The sequence below is a fragment of the Ptiloglossa arizonensis genome, chromosome 10 (genome assembly GCF_051014685.1).
Source record: "Ptiloglossa arizonensis isolate GNS036 chromosome 10, iyPtiAriz1_principal, whole genome shotgun sequence".
Classification (NCBI taxonomy): Eukaryota; Metazoa; Arthropoda; class Insecta; order Hymenoptera; family Colletidae; genus Ptiloglossa; species Ptiloglossa arizonensis.
In genome coordinates, this window is record NC_135057.1 from 11,714,576 (window position 1) to 11,734,612 (window position 20,037).

The 20,037-nt window shown below is 46.6% G+C and overlaps 2 protein-coding genes across 6 annotated transcripts; both read right to left on the reverse strand.

Annotated features, from left to right (window-relative positions):
* Positions 1 to 506: 506 nt before the first annotated feature.
* Positions 507 to 6,688, reverse strand: Patr-1 (Protein associated with topo II related - 1). Of its 2 annotated transcripts, none has more exons than XM_076322168.1 (9): positions 6,571 to 6,688; positions 5,752 to 5,946; positions 5,274 to 5,679; positions 5,084 to 5,187; positions 4,474 to 4,988; positions 4,192 to 4,372; positions 3,902 to 4,102; positions 3,575 to 3,838; positions 507 to 3,488 (listed from the first exon to the last, which is right to left on the reverse strand). In XM_076322168.1, exons 1-9 carry the CDS (start codon positions 6,607 to 6,609, stop codon positions 3,231 to 3,233), a joined length of 2,163 nt encoding a protein of 720 aa, XP_076178283.1. In that variant the 5' UTR covers positions 6,610 to 6,688; the 3' UTR covers positions 507 to 3,230. The 2 variants fall into 2 exon arrangements, with proteins under 2 accessions (XP_076178283.1, XP_076178282.1); XM_076322167.1 differs by having other exon boundaries at positions 4,192 to 4,408.
* A 372-nt stretch (positions 6,689 to 7,060) lies between these two features.
* LOC143152069 (43 kDa receptor-associated protein of the synapse homolog) lies at positions 7,061 to 18,029 on the reverse strand. 4 transcript variants are annotated; one of them, XM_076321745.1, is made up of 10 exons: positions 15,820 to 18,029; positions 13,232 to 13,448; positions 11,525 to 11,676; positions 9,286 to 9,432; positions 9,005 to 9,170; positions 8,495 to 8,695; positions 8,237 to 8,335; positions 7,954 to 8,145; positions 7,682 to 7,881; positions 7,061 to 7,601 (listed from the first exon to the last, which is right to left on the reverse strand). In XM_076321745.1, exons 1-10 carry the CDS (start codon positions 15,855 to 15,857, stop codon positions 7,394 to 7,396), a joined length of 1,620 nt encoding a protein of 539 aa, XP_076177860.1. In that variant the 5' UTR covers positions 15,858 to 18,029; the 3' UTR covers positions 7,061 to 7,393. The 4 variants fall into 4 exon arrangements, with proteins under 4 accessions (XP_076177860.1, XP_076177861.1, XP_076177862.1 ...); XM_076321746.1 differs by having other exon boundaries at positions 9,011 to 9,170; positions 15,820 to 18,028; XM_076321748.1 differs by having other exon boundaries at positions 7,443 to 7,618.
* Between the last annotated feature and the right edge of the window lie 2,008 nt (positions 18,030 to 20,037).

Below are 20,037 nucleotides of genomic sequence, written 5' to 3' on the forward strand. Positions count from 1 at the left end.
AATAATACACATCTGTATATTATGCTTTAAATTTGTTGCTCATTTTGTTACACGTTCAAAATTCGAGCAAAAATTCGCGCCGTCGTCGCCATGACAGTTGTCGATCAATTTGAACTCAAACTTCACGAACTGTTGGTAAAATGTTTTAATTTAATAAAACAAGCAGGTCGTATATATGTACACTTTTATTCATCTAGCTACAAATGTGATACATGATTTAATATCGGTTAGTACCAAGATTAAGAAGGAAAAAATTATAAAGTTATCATAAAGTTTAAATAATGTCATCTAGCGCTTCATTTGTGCGACAACTAAAAGCCACGAAGGAGAAGGGGTAATTGAATTGGTGATTTTCTCCTGACTTGGCATGAATCCATGTCACCGCGTTTACATATATATATATATTATATAGTAAATATCTTAATCATATCTATTTAGATGTTCTTTAAAATATATGATTTAAGGAAATATCGTTGAATTTTACCGTAAATGTGAAAACTAAATAATCATGTTTCATACAATGCAAAACATTTATTGGAGACACTGTTTAAAAGTATATAGGTTTTATACATACATGTTAAGTAGAATTATTTTCCTTAATCGCATTAAAAATTTATAAGACGATTCTATCGGGCTTGCGTTACAGGATATTATTGGGTACAAAGTGACATGGAAATATTAATCTTTCTTGGAATTTTCTACCAAAAGGGATTCTATATTTCGGTACACGCCTAGAGTTGCTTGTGTAAACGCAATAAACACGGTATTGCTATAAAAATATATCTTTAATAAAAGATGAAACATATCTCTTCGATTTGTTTTATCTAGTATACGAGAAAATATTAAGTTCTCCTATTTTCGTTTCTCTACATTTTCTTCCTTTTATCCCTGTGAGATCCCATGCAATGTTCAATTTTAGTATCAACTGTAAACAGATATATCATTATCTCATACAACACACTGACCAGCCCATAAAGGTGTTATTAAAATAAAAACCGAAAGGGAAAGAAACTACTTTCGCGGCAGATATTGAGGGGAAAAACAAAAATACGCAAGCATTATAATCTATATGCGCTTCCTGCAATTAAAATAGATATGCGCAAAAGCGTATAATTATAACAACATTTAATTTTGTACCGGAACATTACGCAAACGTTAAGGATACAATGATCGCGTGATTGTTGCGCACCCAATACTGCCTGTAGCCGAGTAAAATTAAACGATGAATAATTTGTAAGATGCGCAAAGGATATCGCGAATTAAACTTTATGATACAGTTTATTTTCAAAGATTAAAAAATTTGTACAGGCTCAACAAATATCTTCCGAGTAAGGAATTGAAACGTGCTTACTCCAGCTCGGTTATCGTTTGACCGTTAGTTTACAAAATAGTAAATATAATTAATTTCTCGTGTAATTCCAACTGAATTCGGTTCGCAATGGAAATAGAATTAACATTACGTCTATCTACGGAACCGAATTTCGATAGTTAAGTCAGAGAGATAAATTTGTTAGAATTACTAAAAAAAACGCAGATATTCGTAAAAACTTAAAGACAATTCGATTAGATACAGTGGAACATACATTTGAAAAGAAAGAGATTTGTAAAACTTAAAACTAGATTCTTACATTACAAGAGAAAAGTATGAGTGTTGGACTGCGACGTAACGCACTGCACGGTTTAACCGATGTTTGATGCACACTATGCAATTTAAAAGTGTCATGTCAATTCATCGATTTTACAACCATTACAGAGATTAAAAAATAACGCGATTAAATTTTTTTTTTTATCACTTTATGATCTTTCCTGTCCTTTCTTTTTTTTTTGCAAAAATGACGTAGTGCTATATCGCGGAAGCGAAAAATAAATTTTCTTTCGCATCCAATTACAAAATATATGAAATCATTCATTCATCAGAGTCGCTCTATGTACAGGCTAAATGTACATAAGATTTTATTAATGTGTACTGCGATAGAAAGTAATCACTTACATTGTATACTAAAGGCCATGTCGTCGTATATTTTAAATCGCTGTCCGCGCTCTCGCTATTTGTTGCAAAAATCTTTGCGGTCTTTTCGTATATTACGATCACGAATTAGGTACGCAAACAGTTTACCTGACAACGACAATGTATTAAAAACGCACATGAAATAGTCTCTAATTTTATGATTAGACGATAGTTACGACAAACTCGTTGCAGTCGCATGTCTCCGATGCTGATGTTAATTACATTGATTGATACAATTTTTTGCTATTTAATACATTAGTTGTTATATGAAAAATGTTGCAATATTTCTGTCCTTGATGTAGAAACCTATACAATAGCTGTTATTACGTTTCTCGAGCCTTATAATATACTGTTATTTTCAAAATGTTAAATTAGGTTAAAAACCTACACATCCTATGTTGTTTAGCTTTTCACGAGTTCAGTGAGCAAAGTAATTCAATCATTCGGTGAATACGCGCGATCTGTACATTTCAAAAGAAATACAAGAAAACTTTCAACGTCAAATGCTTAATACTAAAAGGGACAAAAATAGCAAACGTACGAGGCGCGTGTACAGCTGCAGCATTCGATTTCATGTCTATTCCATATAAAGATGTAGCTTCGTCTAATGATTAATACTAATAATGTAATGTTCGAATCGTGTTCGAACAATTCTTTACTATATACCTTCGAGATCGCAGATACGATGCTAATGCGCAGAGAAATTTGATCACACACAATTATAAATCGTTTATATTTTGACGATATTGCTAAACGTATATCTTAATGTTATGCGAACGCAACTAGAAATATATTTTACATAAAAAAAAAAGAAAAAGCTACTAACAAAGATCATAGGAAGATAGGATGTGTAGTTTATATAATGGATATAATCCAATATCAGTTTTACATAGTAGACTTGCAATTAGAGAGGAGTCAAACACATTTGTAATAAATGTTACTTCACAGGTCGAGGTAGACGTATTGTCTTGAGTATAAATCAATAGCGATCGACATACCTTTGCTACATTTAAAATAAAGACAAAATGCATAGGTCTACTCTGTGAAACATGGATATCAATCATGCTAAAATATACTTGTATGCAAGAAATATTCGATTAATATTAATGATGTAGCAATATTAAAATATCTGCGATTCTTCTTCCTCGGTATTTGTTTTTCGTTCGTAACAAAAATCAAATTTTGTGAAACACTACGGCGGAAAACATTTAATAACGTCCGACTATTGGGAAGTGTTGGCATCGGTTAGTAGAAGCTCCAAGGTTGTGTACCTCTCGCTTTTTAAATGAGATAGTCGATTTAAATGCCGATTGAGCGTATTTGCAGCCATTGGTTGACAAGGTGTGACACAGGGCGGCGTTTCACCAATTATTTTAATAATGTTTTCTATGAAGGAGGACCATTCCGAACACAACGAATCATCTGTAGGGTACAGGTTTTCCGCTTGTTCCAACATTGAAGCTATTACAGATACACCAAACTAAACAGAAAAATATTCAGACATGCAAGTAGTTGTAAAAAGGAACACGATAAATCGAAATAGTGGTCAATTAAATTTTAACAAACCTTGTTCGTGAGAGCAAAAGCTAAACTGTTGTTCTTAACCGACTGACTAGCGGAGTTGGATAGTGATCGAGCTAGTCGAAGTATCGCATTAAAGTTTGACACGTTAGCGAACCAACGTTGAAATTCCGAATAAAAGACTACCAATAAAAGAGAATCTCTACGACCTATTATAGCTAGTCCTCGAAATATTGCGTTCCACAATTCTTCTAATTGAATACGATACTCCGTTAGATTCAAGTATGGCAAGATCCTCAACAACAGCATCTGCGATACAGATAAATAGTAATATAATAATCGAAAATTCATTGATTGTTTGAGTTCACTTACTTTTCCCTTTCGAATGCTTAATATACTCGTTAATTTATCATCTTGTATCAACTGAAGCAAAGATAATAACAGCATATTTATTAACTCCGGGCTGGTCTTTTTAACAGTACTTGTTTCATTTTCTATTTCCTGATTTTGTTGTTCACTAAGCAGAGCCAATGGATTGTGTAAATCTTCGAGTTGTAATTGGATTACATATAACTGGAAATATTATTTTTTATGTAAGATGTAAATAGGATATCCAAGTACAACGTTTTATCAATTAGATAGATAAAAAACAATAGTATTACCCTTTCAATTTCAAGCAGTAACTGTCTTGTTCTTTTCGTATCTTTCTGTTGCATTTGCGTAACCGATTGTGGATCGCTGTTTGGTACAACATCCATATCGATAACCTTACGCGGTGCCGTTACACTGGCGAACTGTAACTTTCCCAAAGAATTTTCAAATTGCGCCGGTACATATATCGCCCTAGAAAGAAAATGAGGGTTTGGTTGCTCTCGATCCCTAAAAGTCACAAAACTTTAATCAATTTCGCCAAGAAAAAAGCGAAAGAACAAAAGAAAGATTACCTTGAGTCTTTATGATAGCCGTTATTATTATTGTTATTGGGATGTTTTTTATCTTTCTGGTCTTGATTTGCACTTTGTTTATTTTTTTTATCGCAGAAAACAGTATAATAATAGTCGTCAACATATGGTTCGTTTGTGTTCAGTTGCAATAATTGGATGTTAATTAACCATTGTTTTTCTCGACTACTCATAAGATCAGCATATTCGTCACAATCTCCTGCATTTATTATTCCATTTATTCCTTGAGGATGATGGTAATGATATTGCCGCTGAAAATTCCTATCGTGATTACGATGGTGTTGATTATTTTTAAAAAATGGCTGATGGTTTCCTTGTTGCTCTCCATGATGAAAAGGCCAATTTTGATTTCTTTGATTTCCAGAATGAGCAAAAGGATGATTTCCAGGATGTGGTTGTTGTTGTTGATGACTGGTTTGATTACTAGGAAAATAAGGTACCATTCCATGTTCTGGTCGTAAAATTAGAGGAGGTCCTAAACTCAAATGAGGAGGTTGCTGTAAAAAGGTTTTCATTTCATAGAACATTCACATATTTCATATAAGATAATCGTTTTTACAAAGTTAGCCTTACACTATACAAAGAAACTTACAGAAAAATTATTGCAAAATGAACCATGAATCGGTTGTCTCTGGGTAGGATGTGGTAGCATTAAATGTGCTGGTGCAGGATACCTTAGTGCATTTCCAGTTTGATCTATGAGAGAAATTGTTTTGATCTCACTAGTTCTTATTTGTTTCATTTATTGCTATTAAAATTTGTTTACTTGGATGCATACTTACTAGGCAATAATCTAGGATGTTGTATAAATTGTGGGTGTGGAAATCTCATATTCGGTGGTAAAACAACAGGATGTGGAGGTGGTATATTCAATCTTGGTGAAAAACGCGGTGGAGTGGACAAACAGTCGAAAAGAAGCGATCCATCGGATTGTTGTTGCTGTGGTTGTTGTAGCAATTGAACGGGCTTTGGCAATCCTGGAGGAGGTCTATTCGCGATCAGACCTTTTTCCAATTCTTCTACTGTTCGTACATTTGTTAAGGTTGATGGGAGGGTCAAAGGTGGCCTGGCTTTTGGAAGTGATAAATTAGAAGGACTATCCCATACTCCAGGACGGGGAACAATTCCTTCTTTCTCATCCAATACTAGGTGCGATAAATTATCTTCGATGTCTGCATTGACTTCATTCTACAAGAATCATTCATTTTCATTAGATATAATTGACCAATGAGAAAAAGATACAGTTTGTATTTTATTTACCTTCTTATCCGAAGTAGTCTGGTGTTGCGGGCGACTCGATTCTGTAATTTCCGCAAGCTTTTCATGGTCTTTCTCCCAATCGCCAATAGTGGCTTCTGAACCAAAAGTTTGATCGTTCAATGCGTCATATTCTTCTTCTTCCCCTATATCATCTTCTTCTAATAGACAATCTAATCCATCATCTAAACTACTATTCTATAAGAGTCGTAGAAAATAGAAGAAACAAAAACAAACATTATTAAAGTAACAACATTGTTACAAAGACATTAGAGGTACATAACAATTATTTCGAACAATTAGAAAAAATATTTCAACACAATAAAAATGCGCAAATGTTGCAAAGTATTTGACTACTCTTTGCTTACGAAGTTTTATCAAAGACGATACTCTCGATGTAAAACAGAAGGGAGACAAAGTATGGGAGTAAAAAATAAAAATGATTGCAATTAGCATGAAGGTAGCAGTGTTAATGACCTTTCGGAGAAACGATAGATCGGTGAGGTTATGCGACGTACCTCCATGACCGCTTGAGGTAGTAGTACGTAATGTTGTATTTTGGAAACGATATACAGAGAAAGGGTGGGTAAACGTTATATATCGGCAATCCGATAAATAGGTTTTACATTTACGCGCCGTCTAATGAGTTATTTGTTATCGACCGAATACTTGAATGATTTTAATTCTTTGTGGTCCGTTAAACCGCGACGCGGCTGTTCATTGAAAGCGAATACGATCTTGTACTTTCGTTGCATCATTTTCCACTCTTTCATAAAAAACCTTAAAATCAAAGTTACGTTCATTAAGAACAAGCTTACTTACAGCAAGTGTTGTATCGAAACCGAAAAAGAAGTCTGCCATTTGTTGAAATTAAATGTGCAAAATGACATATTCTGATCAAACGTCAAGCGATACGAAAAGCATCAGCTGTCATGGCGGTCATAACGTAAATCCACAACCATATTCTAGGTGTCGCGCGTGTTCCCAAGAAAACTAAAATGCTTTCACACATAAAGATCGAAGCGATCATCCTAGGTCCAGGTCGGATCGATTTTGCTCGCAATTAGATCGAAGAAGATCCGCAAGTTTAGAATTTTTATTCGTATCGGATCGTTTGATACGATTTAGTTCGAAATGAAAAATTTGTCCACTTGACAATTTAAATTCCAATTATATTTACGAACGTTAAGAAAAGTTTTTTCGTTACGCAAAAAATGATCGTCGAGTTACTTTGTTTCGATGACGAACGTAAAGTACGATGCTAATATCTACAGGACTAAATGTGGGAAAAATGATTGAGGAAGACAAACACTGTGGATGTGCATTTTTATTGCCATTAAGTCTTTTCGAATCGTGCTAGTTTCTTTTAAACTTTTTTGCCCTAATTTATTCGTAAAGTTATCGGTAAACCATAGTTAAGGTTTAAGAATGTTATCTAACGGTTTTTAATTGGCAAGTTGCGCATGTTCGATCTCGTAGAGCCCGCAAGGTAGGTGCACTTGTCGCGTTCGTCCTGTAATCTTGCCGTGGAAATTTGACGTGATCTTGTCTCGCATCGGGACCAGGGCATGCGTGTGCGTTCGATTTTCGCGGGATCGAACGATAATTGCACCCACATGCACGTAGGTGAGTGTAGGTGGAATACCTAGACGCTGCTGGTGGCGTGACAGTCGTCCAGTGTAGCTAGACTGCTGGCTCTCAACGATGCCAGACTCAAGGAACTGTGATTCAAAGTATTCATGCCGTGAGGGTCCTCGCAATGCAGGTACAATCGTGAACTAACTGACTTGTGACAGTCGGGACACAGACGTTTCTTCTTTTTGTCGCGTCTCTTCAGTATGTCGTACGCGCACCTGAAAATCGCGCATAGCTTGGTTAACGATCGAGATGACCGCGTTACTTTTTTAAATTTATCGCGACGCTCGCGTTTCACCTGGCATGTAGTATGTGAGAGCAGGGCAGGGCCTCCAGGGAGTCGGCTTCGAGGCCGAATGGCTCGTTACAGCCGCCGCATCGTAACTCCAGATCTTCCTCCATTGCCGCGGCTAATCTCTCGTGATGGGCCTTTTGTTCCTCGTCACCGAGGGAGCCATAAATTCGCGAGAGCCTCGACCTTACGGTTCGCACCAGGAACTGTTTCGAAAGAGCAGCGAATAAGGAAGGGACGAAAGAAGGAAAACAAGGAACCACGGTGTGGGAGATTACCTTAGCACCGACCGATCCAGCGACTTCGAGCAGTCTCGTGTTGAACTCGAGAGGTCGACAGTTGCATATTTTGTGTTGGAGCCGAAGAGCCTCGAGACACCTCGCGGCACCGTCCATCGCTTCCATTTGGCAGAGGCGATCACCGGTCGCCGCTGCGGATCCCATCGCGCTCTCGTACTGTCGAAACGCTTTCTACGATACACGTTCGGAAATTGGCGGCGCAACCGTATCGTTTTCGTCTTCTCTTTCAACGTTTCTCTCTCGCGAATTTACTTCTACTTACGTTTATATCGGACTTTTTCCTATAAATATCTCCCATTATACGTATACTCCTGGCGTAACTGGCTTGATCGCCGGAAACGAGCGACAATCGTGTTGCTTCCTGCGTTCGATTGGCAATTAAATAGAAAATTGATGGTACGATACAATACAACGCGATACACGTACAGTACAACAATTGATCTTTAGGAGGTAGAAGCGCATGCGCGCGTGTACGATCGTTTAAATTCGGCTCGATTTTAATCGCCAGGTGGAAACATACCGAACAATAATCGTGAGCGTCACCGAGTTCTCCTTTCTTTCGAAGGGCAGCGGCCATTTGAAGGAGAGCCGCTCTGTGGTGCCGCGAATTCAGATCGCCGAGCTGCAAACTCCTCGACAGATCGTACGCCCGTGCCGCGTACCTCGCACTTTTATCGGCATCGTGTAATCTGCAGAAAAGCTCCGACAGGCCCACGTACACCTGCGAACCGAACGATCGAAGCTATTGGCTACGGACATTCGACACGACGACGATCAAGGATATTTTCTGGTAAGGAAGGTACGAAAGGAATCTCTTTAATTATTCCATTTTTCAACAAATTACAATCGATATAAATAAATCAATTAATATCGGTAAATAAATACAGCGATTCGGAAAAGGACATCCAGGTCTGCTGCTAAAGACCGTTGCTGGAATCTTTAACGAGGAAACACGCACGTGGGCTACGCACCGTTTCTTTCGATCGGCAAAAATCGTATAATCTCGAGCGAAACGCTCTCTTTGCCTTACGTTTACCTGCAATTCCAACGAAGGGTCTTGAATGGAGTGAGCGATTTTGTGGGCCCTCTGAAAGGCTTCCAGAGCCTTGCAGAAACCCGCCAGCTCCAAGTGTACTCTGCCCACGGTCAGGTGAACCAATCCGGCGGTCGCGCATTGGTCGCATTCGTTGTACAAGCTGCGAAGTTTACGTAATGAAACGTGCGGATCGCGTCCGGTGTTAGATCCGCGGAGACCGCGAGTACCGTAAAAACTCTCGAGTCTTTCTGGCTAAATCGAAAAAGCCCGGATACCTGTGTCTCGCGTAGTCCAAGGCCCTGTCGAGCGCACCCAGTCTCTCGTGGGCCCTGGCCAAGTTCAAGTACGCCTCGGCTCGCATATTGGGCGAGTCCAGCTCTTCCGAGATGCACAATTGCTTGTGACCGAAGTCGATGCTGTCCCTGAAACGACACGATTCTTTGCACCGACCCTGAAACTTCAAACGTACGAGTATCCGTTGAACCCGAATCCGTCCGAATGAAAATCGTGCGTCGTTAGCTTCTACGTTTCAAGCACCGTCGTCGTGCAGAAACACGTTGAAAAATACACCAGGGTACGTGGTCAATCGAGATTCGATAGAGTCGCGCCCCACCCGTGCGGAAATCCGAGCGTCGCGTTCGTTGCACGGGAACACCGAACGCCTCGAGGCGTCCACAGCACATGGAGCACCGTTCGAGCAGGGTTCAGCCGCGATCGAAGGTATTAAGCGACGAACGAAACGTCTCGGTGCTCGTGTACGATTTCCGACGACGAGCCTCGTCGAAACGGACGCGTACGCGCGACCGATCCGCGACTTCCGCTCTCTCGTTTCCGTGAAACGAAGCAGAAACGCTTTGTTAGCGTGTCAAGGATTTTCGAGCTTCTCCTTCCCGACTTTCGCGTCTCGCGAAGTAAATACTATCTCTTGGCTACGATCTCTCTATTAAGCTCTTTTCTCTTCCTGGCCCGTACTTTAAGCTAGGAGGCTCGTAGTGCACTCCATGGCGGCCAAGTGGGTTGAGCAGTCCGGTCGACCACCGGGTTGCCTTTCGGCGGAACGAACCGACTTTGCGACTCGTTTTCCCCGCACGGTGCCTCGATCATGGACCGCTGACTTCCCTAACGGATCTTCCGTCCCTCTTCGTCCTCGTTTCTATCTTTTCCAATTAAGGTAACTGGGCTAATTAGGATTTTCAATTCGAGCGGGCGGAGCACGTGGAGCGGCACGCCAACGAAAATCGTACGTTTTTTCAACGACCGTTTTCCAGTGGGCGAGATCGGGTACCAAGAAGGTATAATAATCAAACTAGATTCTACCGGTGATTCTGATTACAAAATTTGTTAAGGAACAACGATAGGTATGTGCGAATAATACAAATACAAAATAGAAAAAGTTAACGTCCAAGTGTATAAGATTTCCGAGCTGTTGAAATTGATTGGAAAAAGGACGATTCTCGATTGAACGATGTCCGCTTTAAAGTTCTCGTTAACCAAGATGTAACTCGCCATTTCTTTTTTTCTTTTTTTTCTTTTTTATTTGGCGCGCTCCGCTTGCAAAAATAACGATAATAAAGTTCCAACTGATTCGCGGGACCATACGTGCCGTGGAACGCGGAAAGGAGAAGAAGCGTTCCCATATTCGCGTTAATTATACGATGCAAATGCGTCGCGGAAGTGGAGTGCGCGTCTCCCTCGTTTGCCGCGCTATTTTCTCGGTTAGCCGCGTATTCGACGAGACCGAGGCGTCGCGACGCTTCGGATAAATTTTCGATTCCGTTTAAGCGTCCGTGTATCGACGTTACGACGCGCCGTGCGAGATCGAACGAGGCTGTGAACGAGCGCGGCTCGAAGGTTCGCGGAACGTTTCGTTTGGTTCCATCAAACGATGGTTTTCCGATGCTAGGGTAATTCATAGAGATCTGTCCGCGATCGTCGAGGATGAAATACAAAAACAGATGAAAAAGAAAACCGGACCGATTGTCCGCGAAAGTAACGATCAGAACCACCGCCGACCCTAGAAATCGCAAGATCCTTGACAAACTAACGATCGGGATTGCAACAACTACATCGGTGAGGTCCTCCCGATAGAAACGAGCTGAAATACGAACACGAATCGGACGAACTTCGTTCCCAATTTAAATATTCCAAAGAACGAGAAAAAAAAAAGAAAATCAAACGAAAAATTTCTCCCATCTAAGCCGTGTTTGGACTCGTTCGAATCGAAAGGAGCTCGTCGGATCCGTCGGGAAGAAGAATCGAAAGGTAGAGAAACGAAAATTTTTCCTAACGATTTCCACGAAGCGTTCGAGCTCGTTTCTTTCTCGCTCGCGTTACACAAAATCACCGTCTTTCGCAGGATCGGATTACGCTCGGCTCGAGACACCGAAAGGAGTACAGATCGTTGAAATTCGATAACTCTATCGCAGTATCCTCTTCGGTGTCGCTCGGGACGATCGGATGGAAGGATCCGTAAACGCGAGAACGAGTTTCCAAGTTTTTCGACACGACGGATACCTGTACTTTCCCCAATCCATGTAAGCTTGATACAGGTAGCCGAGGAGAGCGAACTTGTCCTCCCGTTGTCTGATGTTTTTCAGGGCGCCCCTCCATTTTCGTACGGCGGCCTGTTGTTTGTGCGCGCGGTACAGCTTCAGGCCTTGTTCCACCTGGGGGACAGACACGATTCTAGGACGAACAGGAAACCGGGATGGGGTTGTCGCGCGGCGACCCTTCCCGCCCACGGTGGATAGGCAGGTGGATAGGTAGATAGGTACGCAACGATCGAACGCGGACGCGTGTGGCTAAACGCGGGAAGGTCGTATCGATTCGACCTTGAACGTTCTCCGCCGATGATTTAAGATCCAACGATCTCGTGCAACGTAAATAGCGACACGACCTCGACCGATAGCGGCGGCGAGCAAAGCAAAGGAAGGTAAACGCGTACATACACGAGTTGATTCGCGATCAACCGGAAACACCGCGCTCGCCCCGTTGCACACTCTCTTCTCTCTCTCTCTCTCTCTCTCTCTCTCTCTCTCTCTCTCTCTTTCTCTCTTTCTCACTCAATTTTGCCCATGTGTTCGACCACTCTGCTTCGACGATTTCCGCGCGAAAAAGGTACGCGTGGTCGTTGCATTCGTTGTTCGCGAGCGTTGAACACGAGCGCGAGCGCAGGGCGATTCTTCGCGCGAAAAGGAACCGTAGACCCCGTGGAGTATTATTTCTCGACGGCAGTTTTCGTTTAAGAGAAAAATACAAACGCTGAAATCGAGTTTGGAAACTCGGTCGCGCGCGATTCGGCACGACTCGGGCATCGCGTCTGTCCATTACTCGTCGTTTCTACTTGCGGCGGCGCGGCGTTTGTAAACACGATCGCGTTACGACGGTGGCTCGACAGTTGGGAGGAAACGGAGCTGAAAATTCTAGCATTATCGAGGTAACCGATCGAACGAGGAACTCCACTCACATGGGAACTATGGCCCTTGGTACACGTTCCTTTCGTTTTCGAATCGACTCGCTCGTTAAGCGTCTCTTTCGTTCGTCGACGAGCGACACTTGTCCAGTTTCCGATACGGGTACGTATCTGTCTTGCTTCCACGGCGAGCACACCGTCCGAGATTGGATCATTTCGAACTCGTTCGAAGAATTCAATTCGAAAATTCGAACACCGGGCCTCGTACGTTCAAAATCGTAACTCCTTTCGCGCGAAAGATCACCCGTTCGTCGATCTTATCGTTCAGGATCAAATTTTTCAAATATCGAACTCGCGAACGAACGACCGGCGCGTTCCGAGATCTCTCGTGGAAACGTTTGAAAATTCGAGACTCGAACGTTACGATCTTGCGTCGCCCCAATCGCTTGGAAATTTCCCGAGTGGAACTATCGGGAATTTAAAAATTCTGAACTGGTGATCATTGTTCTTGCGGAGAGCGTATTCCGCGGGAACCGATTCCGCGTATTATGCCCGCGGAGAGCACGCGAAACGTAATGGCGGATAGTGGCGGGATTCGCGGGACGCGTGCAGGTAGCGTGACCGCGGGCATCGCGTGCCACGGCGCTTTGGTAGCACCTCGGCTCGACAATGACCGAGAAAAAGCCGAGTTCGTCGAGGTCGCGGGAAACGAACGAACGAGAAGAAAGCGCATCGAGATAAAGGAGGGCGGAAGGTCGCGTGGTATCGCGGTGGAATCGAGCGGGAAGAGGTAAACGCGAGCGACTCACCCGTCTTCGGGCCAGGTGCTGGTCGAATCGTCGTCTGCAACCGGTCAAACATTCCCACAGACCAGTGCCGGATCTTCCGTTCTGGTAATGCCCGTTCCCGTTCGAACTCTGATGCCGATAGTCCTCCTCGGTGAACTCGCACACGTCGAGCGGATGACGCGACCCGTCCGGACTACCCAGCAGAGCGGTCGCCGAAAGCTGATGGCTGGCCGGACCGCTACGAATTCGTAACAGTGATTCGTACGATCCCCGAGCGAGACAGAAAATCATCACATCGAGGGGAGAGTCCCGTTAACGCTCGCACGCCGCTCAGGCCAGCGCGGCTTTAACAACCCCCATTGATCCGAAAAACGCGAACTAAAAATATACACGATGGGTCCACCGGCTCTACCAACGACCCGAATCTCTCGCGTTCGAGTCACGAGGAACGAGAATCCGTTCGTTCACGGATCGTTTTCACCGTCCTCGTTCGACATCGAATTCGAAACTCGACGGACGGTTCGCGACTCGGAGCAACTGTGTTTTATTTTTCTTTTTTTTTCTTTCGCCTATTATTTTCCTTCTCGTTTCGAAACCGTACACAATGTTCAACGTTTCGCCCGGCAGACCGTGTAATTTATCGATCGCGAACGCCCGCGGACGCGTGGCTAAAAATGAATAAAGGCGATTTAACGCATTCCGCGCCACGGCAAGGGCGAATATGACATAATTCTTAACGGGTAAAAATATCACGGTTAATCCTTGGAGACGCGTTTCCCCGTGGGTGTTAATTCGTGGATCTCGCGGGGATTAAGAAAGTTCACCGTAGCCGGAACGAGTAAACGAGAAACAACGAGAACGCGCGAACGTGTACGTCTTTTACGGAGCATCGTCGCGAACAATGGCGACCGGATTTCGTTTCTCGCCGATTTCTCGAGACCACGGGTACCGCGACGAGAACGTAACGCGGTATTGTCGAACGATCGAATGTTTCGCGACGTCGAAGTGTCACGGTTACGCTTCGAAGAGTGAGTTTCCCGTGGGCGTTAATTGATTTGATAAAAACGAGAACAATGTCCCCGTGGATAACGACAAGAAAACAATCGCGCGTCCACGTTCAAGACGCGATTGATTTCGCGAACTCGCGATTGTTGCACCGATCTCACGAAAAAAAGGAACCATCGATTTCAATTTTCGCCAAGTCAATGGTCGAACCGTTACCTATTCTTCGTTTTCACAATCTTTACCAGCGTTTACGTCACCTACTGTTGCATTTCTACGAATGGTGCCCCGATCGCGACTCCACTCCCTCCGGCGATGCTACTTATCACGGTGACGTACAATTTCTTTTAATTTTACCCGCGACTCTCCGACCACGCATTCGCAAGGGAGTACAGCTCGCGGAGTATCGCGGCGAGGATCGTTCGACTACCGAGCGAGGTTCGTTGCGTTAAGTTCACGGATGCGTTACACTGTTGGTTGTTCGAGGAACGATTCGAGTCGTTATTCGGAGTATCGAGGACCGAGGATCGTGACGGCAACGTGTCGTCTAACGTGTGGCAGTTTGCGAGGCGTTTGTCTCCTCAACGGAACGAACGAAGGATCGCGGGCAATGGGATTATCGCGCGATACGGCACTCGTTTGTTCGTCGTGCAGCGTGGAAAAGGTTTGTTCCGACTCGCGGGCCTAACGGGCGCGAAGACAGCTTGGCGTCGTCCCAGCGTTCCACGCGATCGGTGTTCTTATCCGTGGTGTTCGTATCGGGCGTACCGCATTGCGACCGTGCGTTTACTTTTACCCCGCCCCGCGCGTCCGTGCATACCGAACACGAAAAACATCCGCGGAGGGAATCGAACGGGCGTCGGGACGTCTCCGCGGAAGGAGCATCGCACACCACCCCGATCGCGCGGAATCGCCCCGTGGATTCGGTCGCGCAATTTCGGCCCGCGTCTCCCAAACAGGCGCCTGCTAGTCACGGTGGGCGAGGCACCTGTGACCTCTTTTCCTGACCTATTTACGCCCCGAAGAAGGTTTGCGAACGCGGCGGCCACCGGTCCTGCCGTGACCGACGCTCCCGTGCCCGCATCGTTCGCGTTTCGACGAAAAAACTAGCTCCCTCGATGGAATCGCGTGGGCCTCGAGAACCTCTCGGTCCCACGAAAGGACACCTCGAGACGCACGGGACCCTCGAAAGGGCCCCTCGGGACGTTCGGATGCCTCGAAATATGGAAGGAGTCCTCGAAACGCGAGGGTCCCTCGAAGAGACGCGTCGAGACGTTTGGGTTCGAAGAAACGTGTCTTGAGATATTCGGGACTCTCCGAGGGAGACTTCGAGACACTCCGGTCCCTCGAAGGAACGCCTCGAGACGTTCGAATCCGGAAAGGTACGCCTCGAGACATTCGGAACCCTCTCGAAAGGATACCGCGAGACATTCGAGTCCAATGGAAGGACGTCTCGAGACACAATCGTCCGGTCGAAGGACCTCGGGACCTCGAGACCCCACGAAACGCCAGAGTGTCCACCGCGAAGGGACACCTGTGCCTCGCGACCCTAGAATCCTACGGAAGGGCACTATCGGATTGCACGCGTCACCGAATTCGGTACTTGCCCGAGGTAGTCTCTCGAAGAGATAGATTCCCATGACATGACTGCGTCTGCCTTGTCACGTTACTTATCCCACGGACTGCGTTCTTCGAGGTTCCCGCGAGCATATCGATTGTCCGTTTCTCGTCTCAATCCCCTTCGTCGCCAGCGACATATTATCTCCGTGAGCCGTTTGCTCAGGGATGCTGGATAATCCTTTCCGGTTTCTCCGTCTCCCCGCACGGTAACGGTGCTGTGTCCGGTCAACGTCGAATCCTTCGTGTCTCCGTGAGTCGGTTCGAGGATTCTTACGGTAACAGGAGCAACGTATACGAGAATCGTTTCAGGGTGCTGGTACTCGTATCGTCCTGCGATCGGTTCGGCGTGTCGACTCTCGCGAAACTGTACCGGAACGAGTTCCAGCGATCGGTCGATGTACGGTATTCGTTTTGAGGTAGCTCTCCCTTGTAGAGGTCCGCGCGTTGGACAGTTCCCTGGTGTCGACGGAGTGTGCGTGCGTATAGTAATTTGTACTCAGGCGGTACGGAGAAAAATAGTTTTCGCTTGGCGGCGCGATCCTTTTTGTACTTGCGGCTAATTGAGCATCGAGAGAACACGTTAACGTACTTTTCCGACGGTTATCGAGGCGGGACGCGATCACGGTTGTAAGAAGTACGGGAGAAGGAGGACACGGAAGAGTGGAGAGGATCGGTGCTGGACGAGAGGGTAGCGTGTGGGTCGCGTGGGTGGTGTCGGGGCGGCGGTGTCGGAGAAAAAGGAGACGATTATCAATCGATAGATAATTAACGGTGCGGCGGTTTATTATTATTTTTTTTTTTAAGTGGATGATGTACGCGCGACGTCTACGCGGCGACGAACTTATTATTTCGTAGAGCTCTGTCGGCGGCCCGCGCCCACGGTTTTCCCCCCTCGGGGAGATTTGATTATCTTCGAACGCGTCGACGTAACATCGTTAGAATTCTGCGATTACAATGGCAACGAGCCGCGATGGAACGCGTCCGCAGCGATCGACGCCCGTTTTACGACGGTGTCGAGCACAATTGGATGGCTACGATAACTCGCGCGTTTCAACGAGAAAGATGTTCGCGACGCCGAGCGTGTCGTTAACTGGTCGGTCGCATCGCGCGAGAACCGCGCACCGCTTCTTCTTCGATCGCGATCAACGACCCTTTCTCTTCGATCGAAGCGGTAATCGTCGATTTATTTATCGAATTTTTTTCTTTTTTTTCTTTTTCTTTTCACAAGGACGCGTATACCACCCGTTCGTTATCGTTTGTTCGTCGGTCCGGTCTTCCCCATGTTCGGGCCCGCGTCGCGTCCCACTAACGCGCGAAGATCTCTCGCAACGGTGGCGAACCGAACGGTGGCGCGTTTTCGTCGCGCGCGGCCAACGCACTGGCTGCCAATCGTGCTCGTTGCGTTCGAACAACGATCAACGAGGAACGTAAACGGCATCGAACGCGCTCGCGGAGTCGATGGTACCGCACGGTTCTCCTCTACGATTCACAGCGCGCGCGATTAAACGCGATACGAGACGGCGAACCGTACGACGCGCGTTACGCGGATCGAGCGCCCGAAGATCGACGATTTCCGCTTATTGGTTCGCGTTTGTACGATCTCCGGACGGTAGTAGGTGTCGGGCGCCCATCCCCCGTGGTAGGCTCGCGGTGGTTTGGGATTTAAACGCGTGACACGTCGTTTCGCGCTCGCGGTACGGCAGCAGGCGACGATCTCATTCGTTTCGAGGCGTTTCCACATGCCGCAGCTCCTCGAGGCCACGTATCGTTCGCCAAGACGACCGTGGTCGTTCCGTGGTCGTGCGTGAACTGTTCCTCTTTCCCCTCCTCCTTGTTTTTCTCGTCTCCTCTCCGCTCTCCGCTGCCCCTACGCTGTGTCCCGCTGTCTTCGCGTCGCGTTCTCCGCCGCGTAGCACCATGCGTTTCTACCGAACGACCGCGATCGCGACGATAGAGGGAAACGCGCGACCGAAAACGATAAATAGGAACGATCGCGGGAAGGATCTCGAAAACGGCGCGTAGAACGTTAAACGGTGGTAGCGTTACGCGTCGTCTCGCGATTCCACGATCGGGGAGAGACTCCTCGAAATAAAAGGGGGGTTCCTTATAGTCTCGGTACGGGCCGCTCGCGAAAGTCAACCGGCAATGGTTGGGGTAGAACTGTCGCGCCCGAGCCGCAGCAGCCCGCAACACACGACCCGACCGACTCTCTCTCCTCTCCGCGCCGCTACTCTCTACTCTCCTCTACTCTCCACCGACTCGACTCTTCCTCTCCTCGCTTCTCTTCCCCCATGTTCTCGCTTTTCTCCACTCTCTCTCTCCCCGCTCGCTCCCGCCCCGCCGCGTTTTACCCTCGCCCTCTCCCCCCGCCCTCTCCTTTCCACCGATCATTGCTATTCTCCCGGCCCCTTCAGCCTCATCCTCCTTCTCCACCTCCTCCTTCTCCTCCTCCTCTCATCCTCCTCCCCGTTTTCCCTTCGTACATATACGGGAACAGAGACCGCGGCTCTCTCTATATATCTCTCTCTCTGTCGCGCGCCGGCGCCCGAATCTCTTCCGTATCCGGCGACAGTCCATCCTTCCGTGTCTCCGCTACCCCTGTTTCAGCTGCCACCGAGAGACTACAAGATCGTCCCAATCCTCCTTCCTCTGTTTACGGAGCGCCTCGATTTTCCGCCTTAACGGTCCCCCACTGGCCGGGCGTTAATGTCGCGCTCGCCGACACGGTTTGTTTTTCTTCCCTTTTATCTCGTCGCGAAGAACGATTCTCGCGAAACCGTGGCGAACGCGGAGCGAAATCTCCGGGCTTCGCGATTACGGGATTCGATAAGACGAATCGAAGTTCTCGTCGGAGCGCGGGTGGGGGTTAGCGAGAGGGAATCCGAGAGAGATCTGTCATCGTCCGTGATGGGATCCGCGTGAAATCGGCGTCGACCCATGGACCGGGCGGTCGGATCCGTTGGGGTGGGCTTCTCTCCACCGGTTCCATAAAAATGGGCGAGGCATTGCCCTTTCGTGAACTTTCAGCTTTGGCGGATGTAGGTATCCCAGCCGACCGAATCCTGAAAGGAGGAGAGCGTGACCCGTTTTTCGTCTCGCTTCTCCAGATCCGGAGCGTTCGTCTCGCGCGATCATTCCGTCCTCGTTCGCGACACGAGCGCGTCCGAGGCGAGCCGAGATTTCACGAGGAGTAGGACGACTGCGGGAGGAGAAGGGGGGGAGCGGTGAGAGTGGGACGAGCGGTGAGGCGCGATACAGAGAGCCACCCCTACGCGTTAGTCTCCTTCTATGCTAACGTATTTCCATTCCCAACCCCAATTGCGCGGATACGCGCGCTTGCAGCTGTGCGAAGGAGACGAGCAAGCGAGCGAGTAAGCAAGCAAGCCAGCGCGCGCGTGATCGTCGTTTCCGGAGATTACCGTTCTCGTCGTCGTCATCGTCGTCGTCGTCGTCGTCGTCGTCGTCGTCGTCGTTGTCGTCGTCGTCCCGTTGTAACGTCCGATCGACGAATCTGAATCGCGAACTCGTTTCACCCAGCGACGCGATTTGCGCGATCGCCACCGATCCCGCGATCAACGCGCTCTCCCATCCCCCCCATTAACCCACCCACACCCCTCGAGAAACGGTCGTTAATGCGCCGCGCTACCCCCCTCGTCCCTACTTCCATATTATTTTTCTATGTAGGTAAAGGGGTTATCGGTTCAAGGTTGATCCTGGCCGTTCGAGGAACCTAGTCGGCAAGATTACGCCGCGCTGCGGCGAACTCCGGTTTCCATCTTGTCCCACTTTACTCTACAAATCGAATTTTCCCTCGTTTCTTCTCGAGGCGCGTTCGTTCCCTTTTTCCTGCACGGTCACCGTCCATCGGGCTGTCGCTAATTCAGTCCCAAGATCGTGACAACCCGATGGACGGGCTAGGGAGATTCCAGTTCTCTACGATTTCGTATTCGGCTTTGTGCGCGGAGCGTAGTTTCTTTTACGGTTCGAGTCGAACGGGCCACGTTCAATTTAACAACACGGTGTCTCCTTTTTTTTCCACAAAGCGTAATTTTATGTTCGAATTTTTCTCCTCGTCGGATAAATCGATTCTACGTTTTCCCGTACGAAAATTACGGGACGGAAACGTGAAACTCGAGGTCGTTCGAGGTGTTAGCGTCTATCGGGCTGTCACGGGCTCGGGACCGAGCTCGCGACCGTCCGAGGAA

Bases quoted from the DNA above. Each gene is read 5' to 3' on its own strand.
- LOC143152069 (XM_076321745.1), bottom strand. From the start codon at position 15,857: ATGTCATGGGAATCTATCTCTTCGAGAGACTACCTCGG. The intron at 11,677-13,231 runs GTGAGTCGCTCG...TCTGTCCCCCAG, and splicing joins AGCACCTGGCCCGAAGACGG to GTGGAACAAGGCCTGAAGCT. The intron at 7,882-7,953 runs GTAATCTCCCAC...CTTTCGAAACAG, and splicing joins CTGGATCGGTCGGTGCTAAG to TTCCTGGTGCGAACCGTAAG.
- Patr-1 (XM_076322167.1), bottom strand. From the start codon at position 6,609: ATGGCAGACTTCTTTTTCGGTTTCGATACAACACTTGCT. The intron at 3,839-3,901 runs GTAAGTGAACTC...TCTGTATCGCAG, and splicing joins TAAGCATTCGAAAGGGAAAA to ATGCTGTTGTTGAGGATCTT. The intron at 3,489-3,574 runs GTTTGTTAAAAT...TTTTCTGTTTAG, and splicing joins CTTTTGCTCTCACGAACAAG to TTTGGTGTATCTGTAATAGC.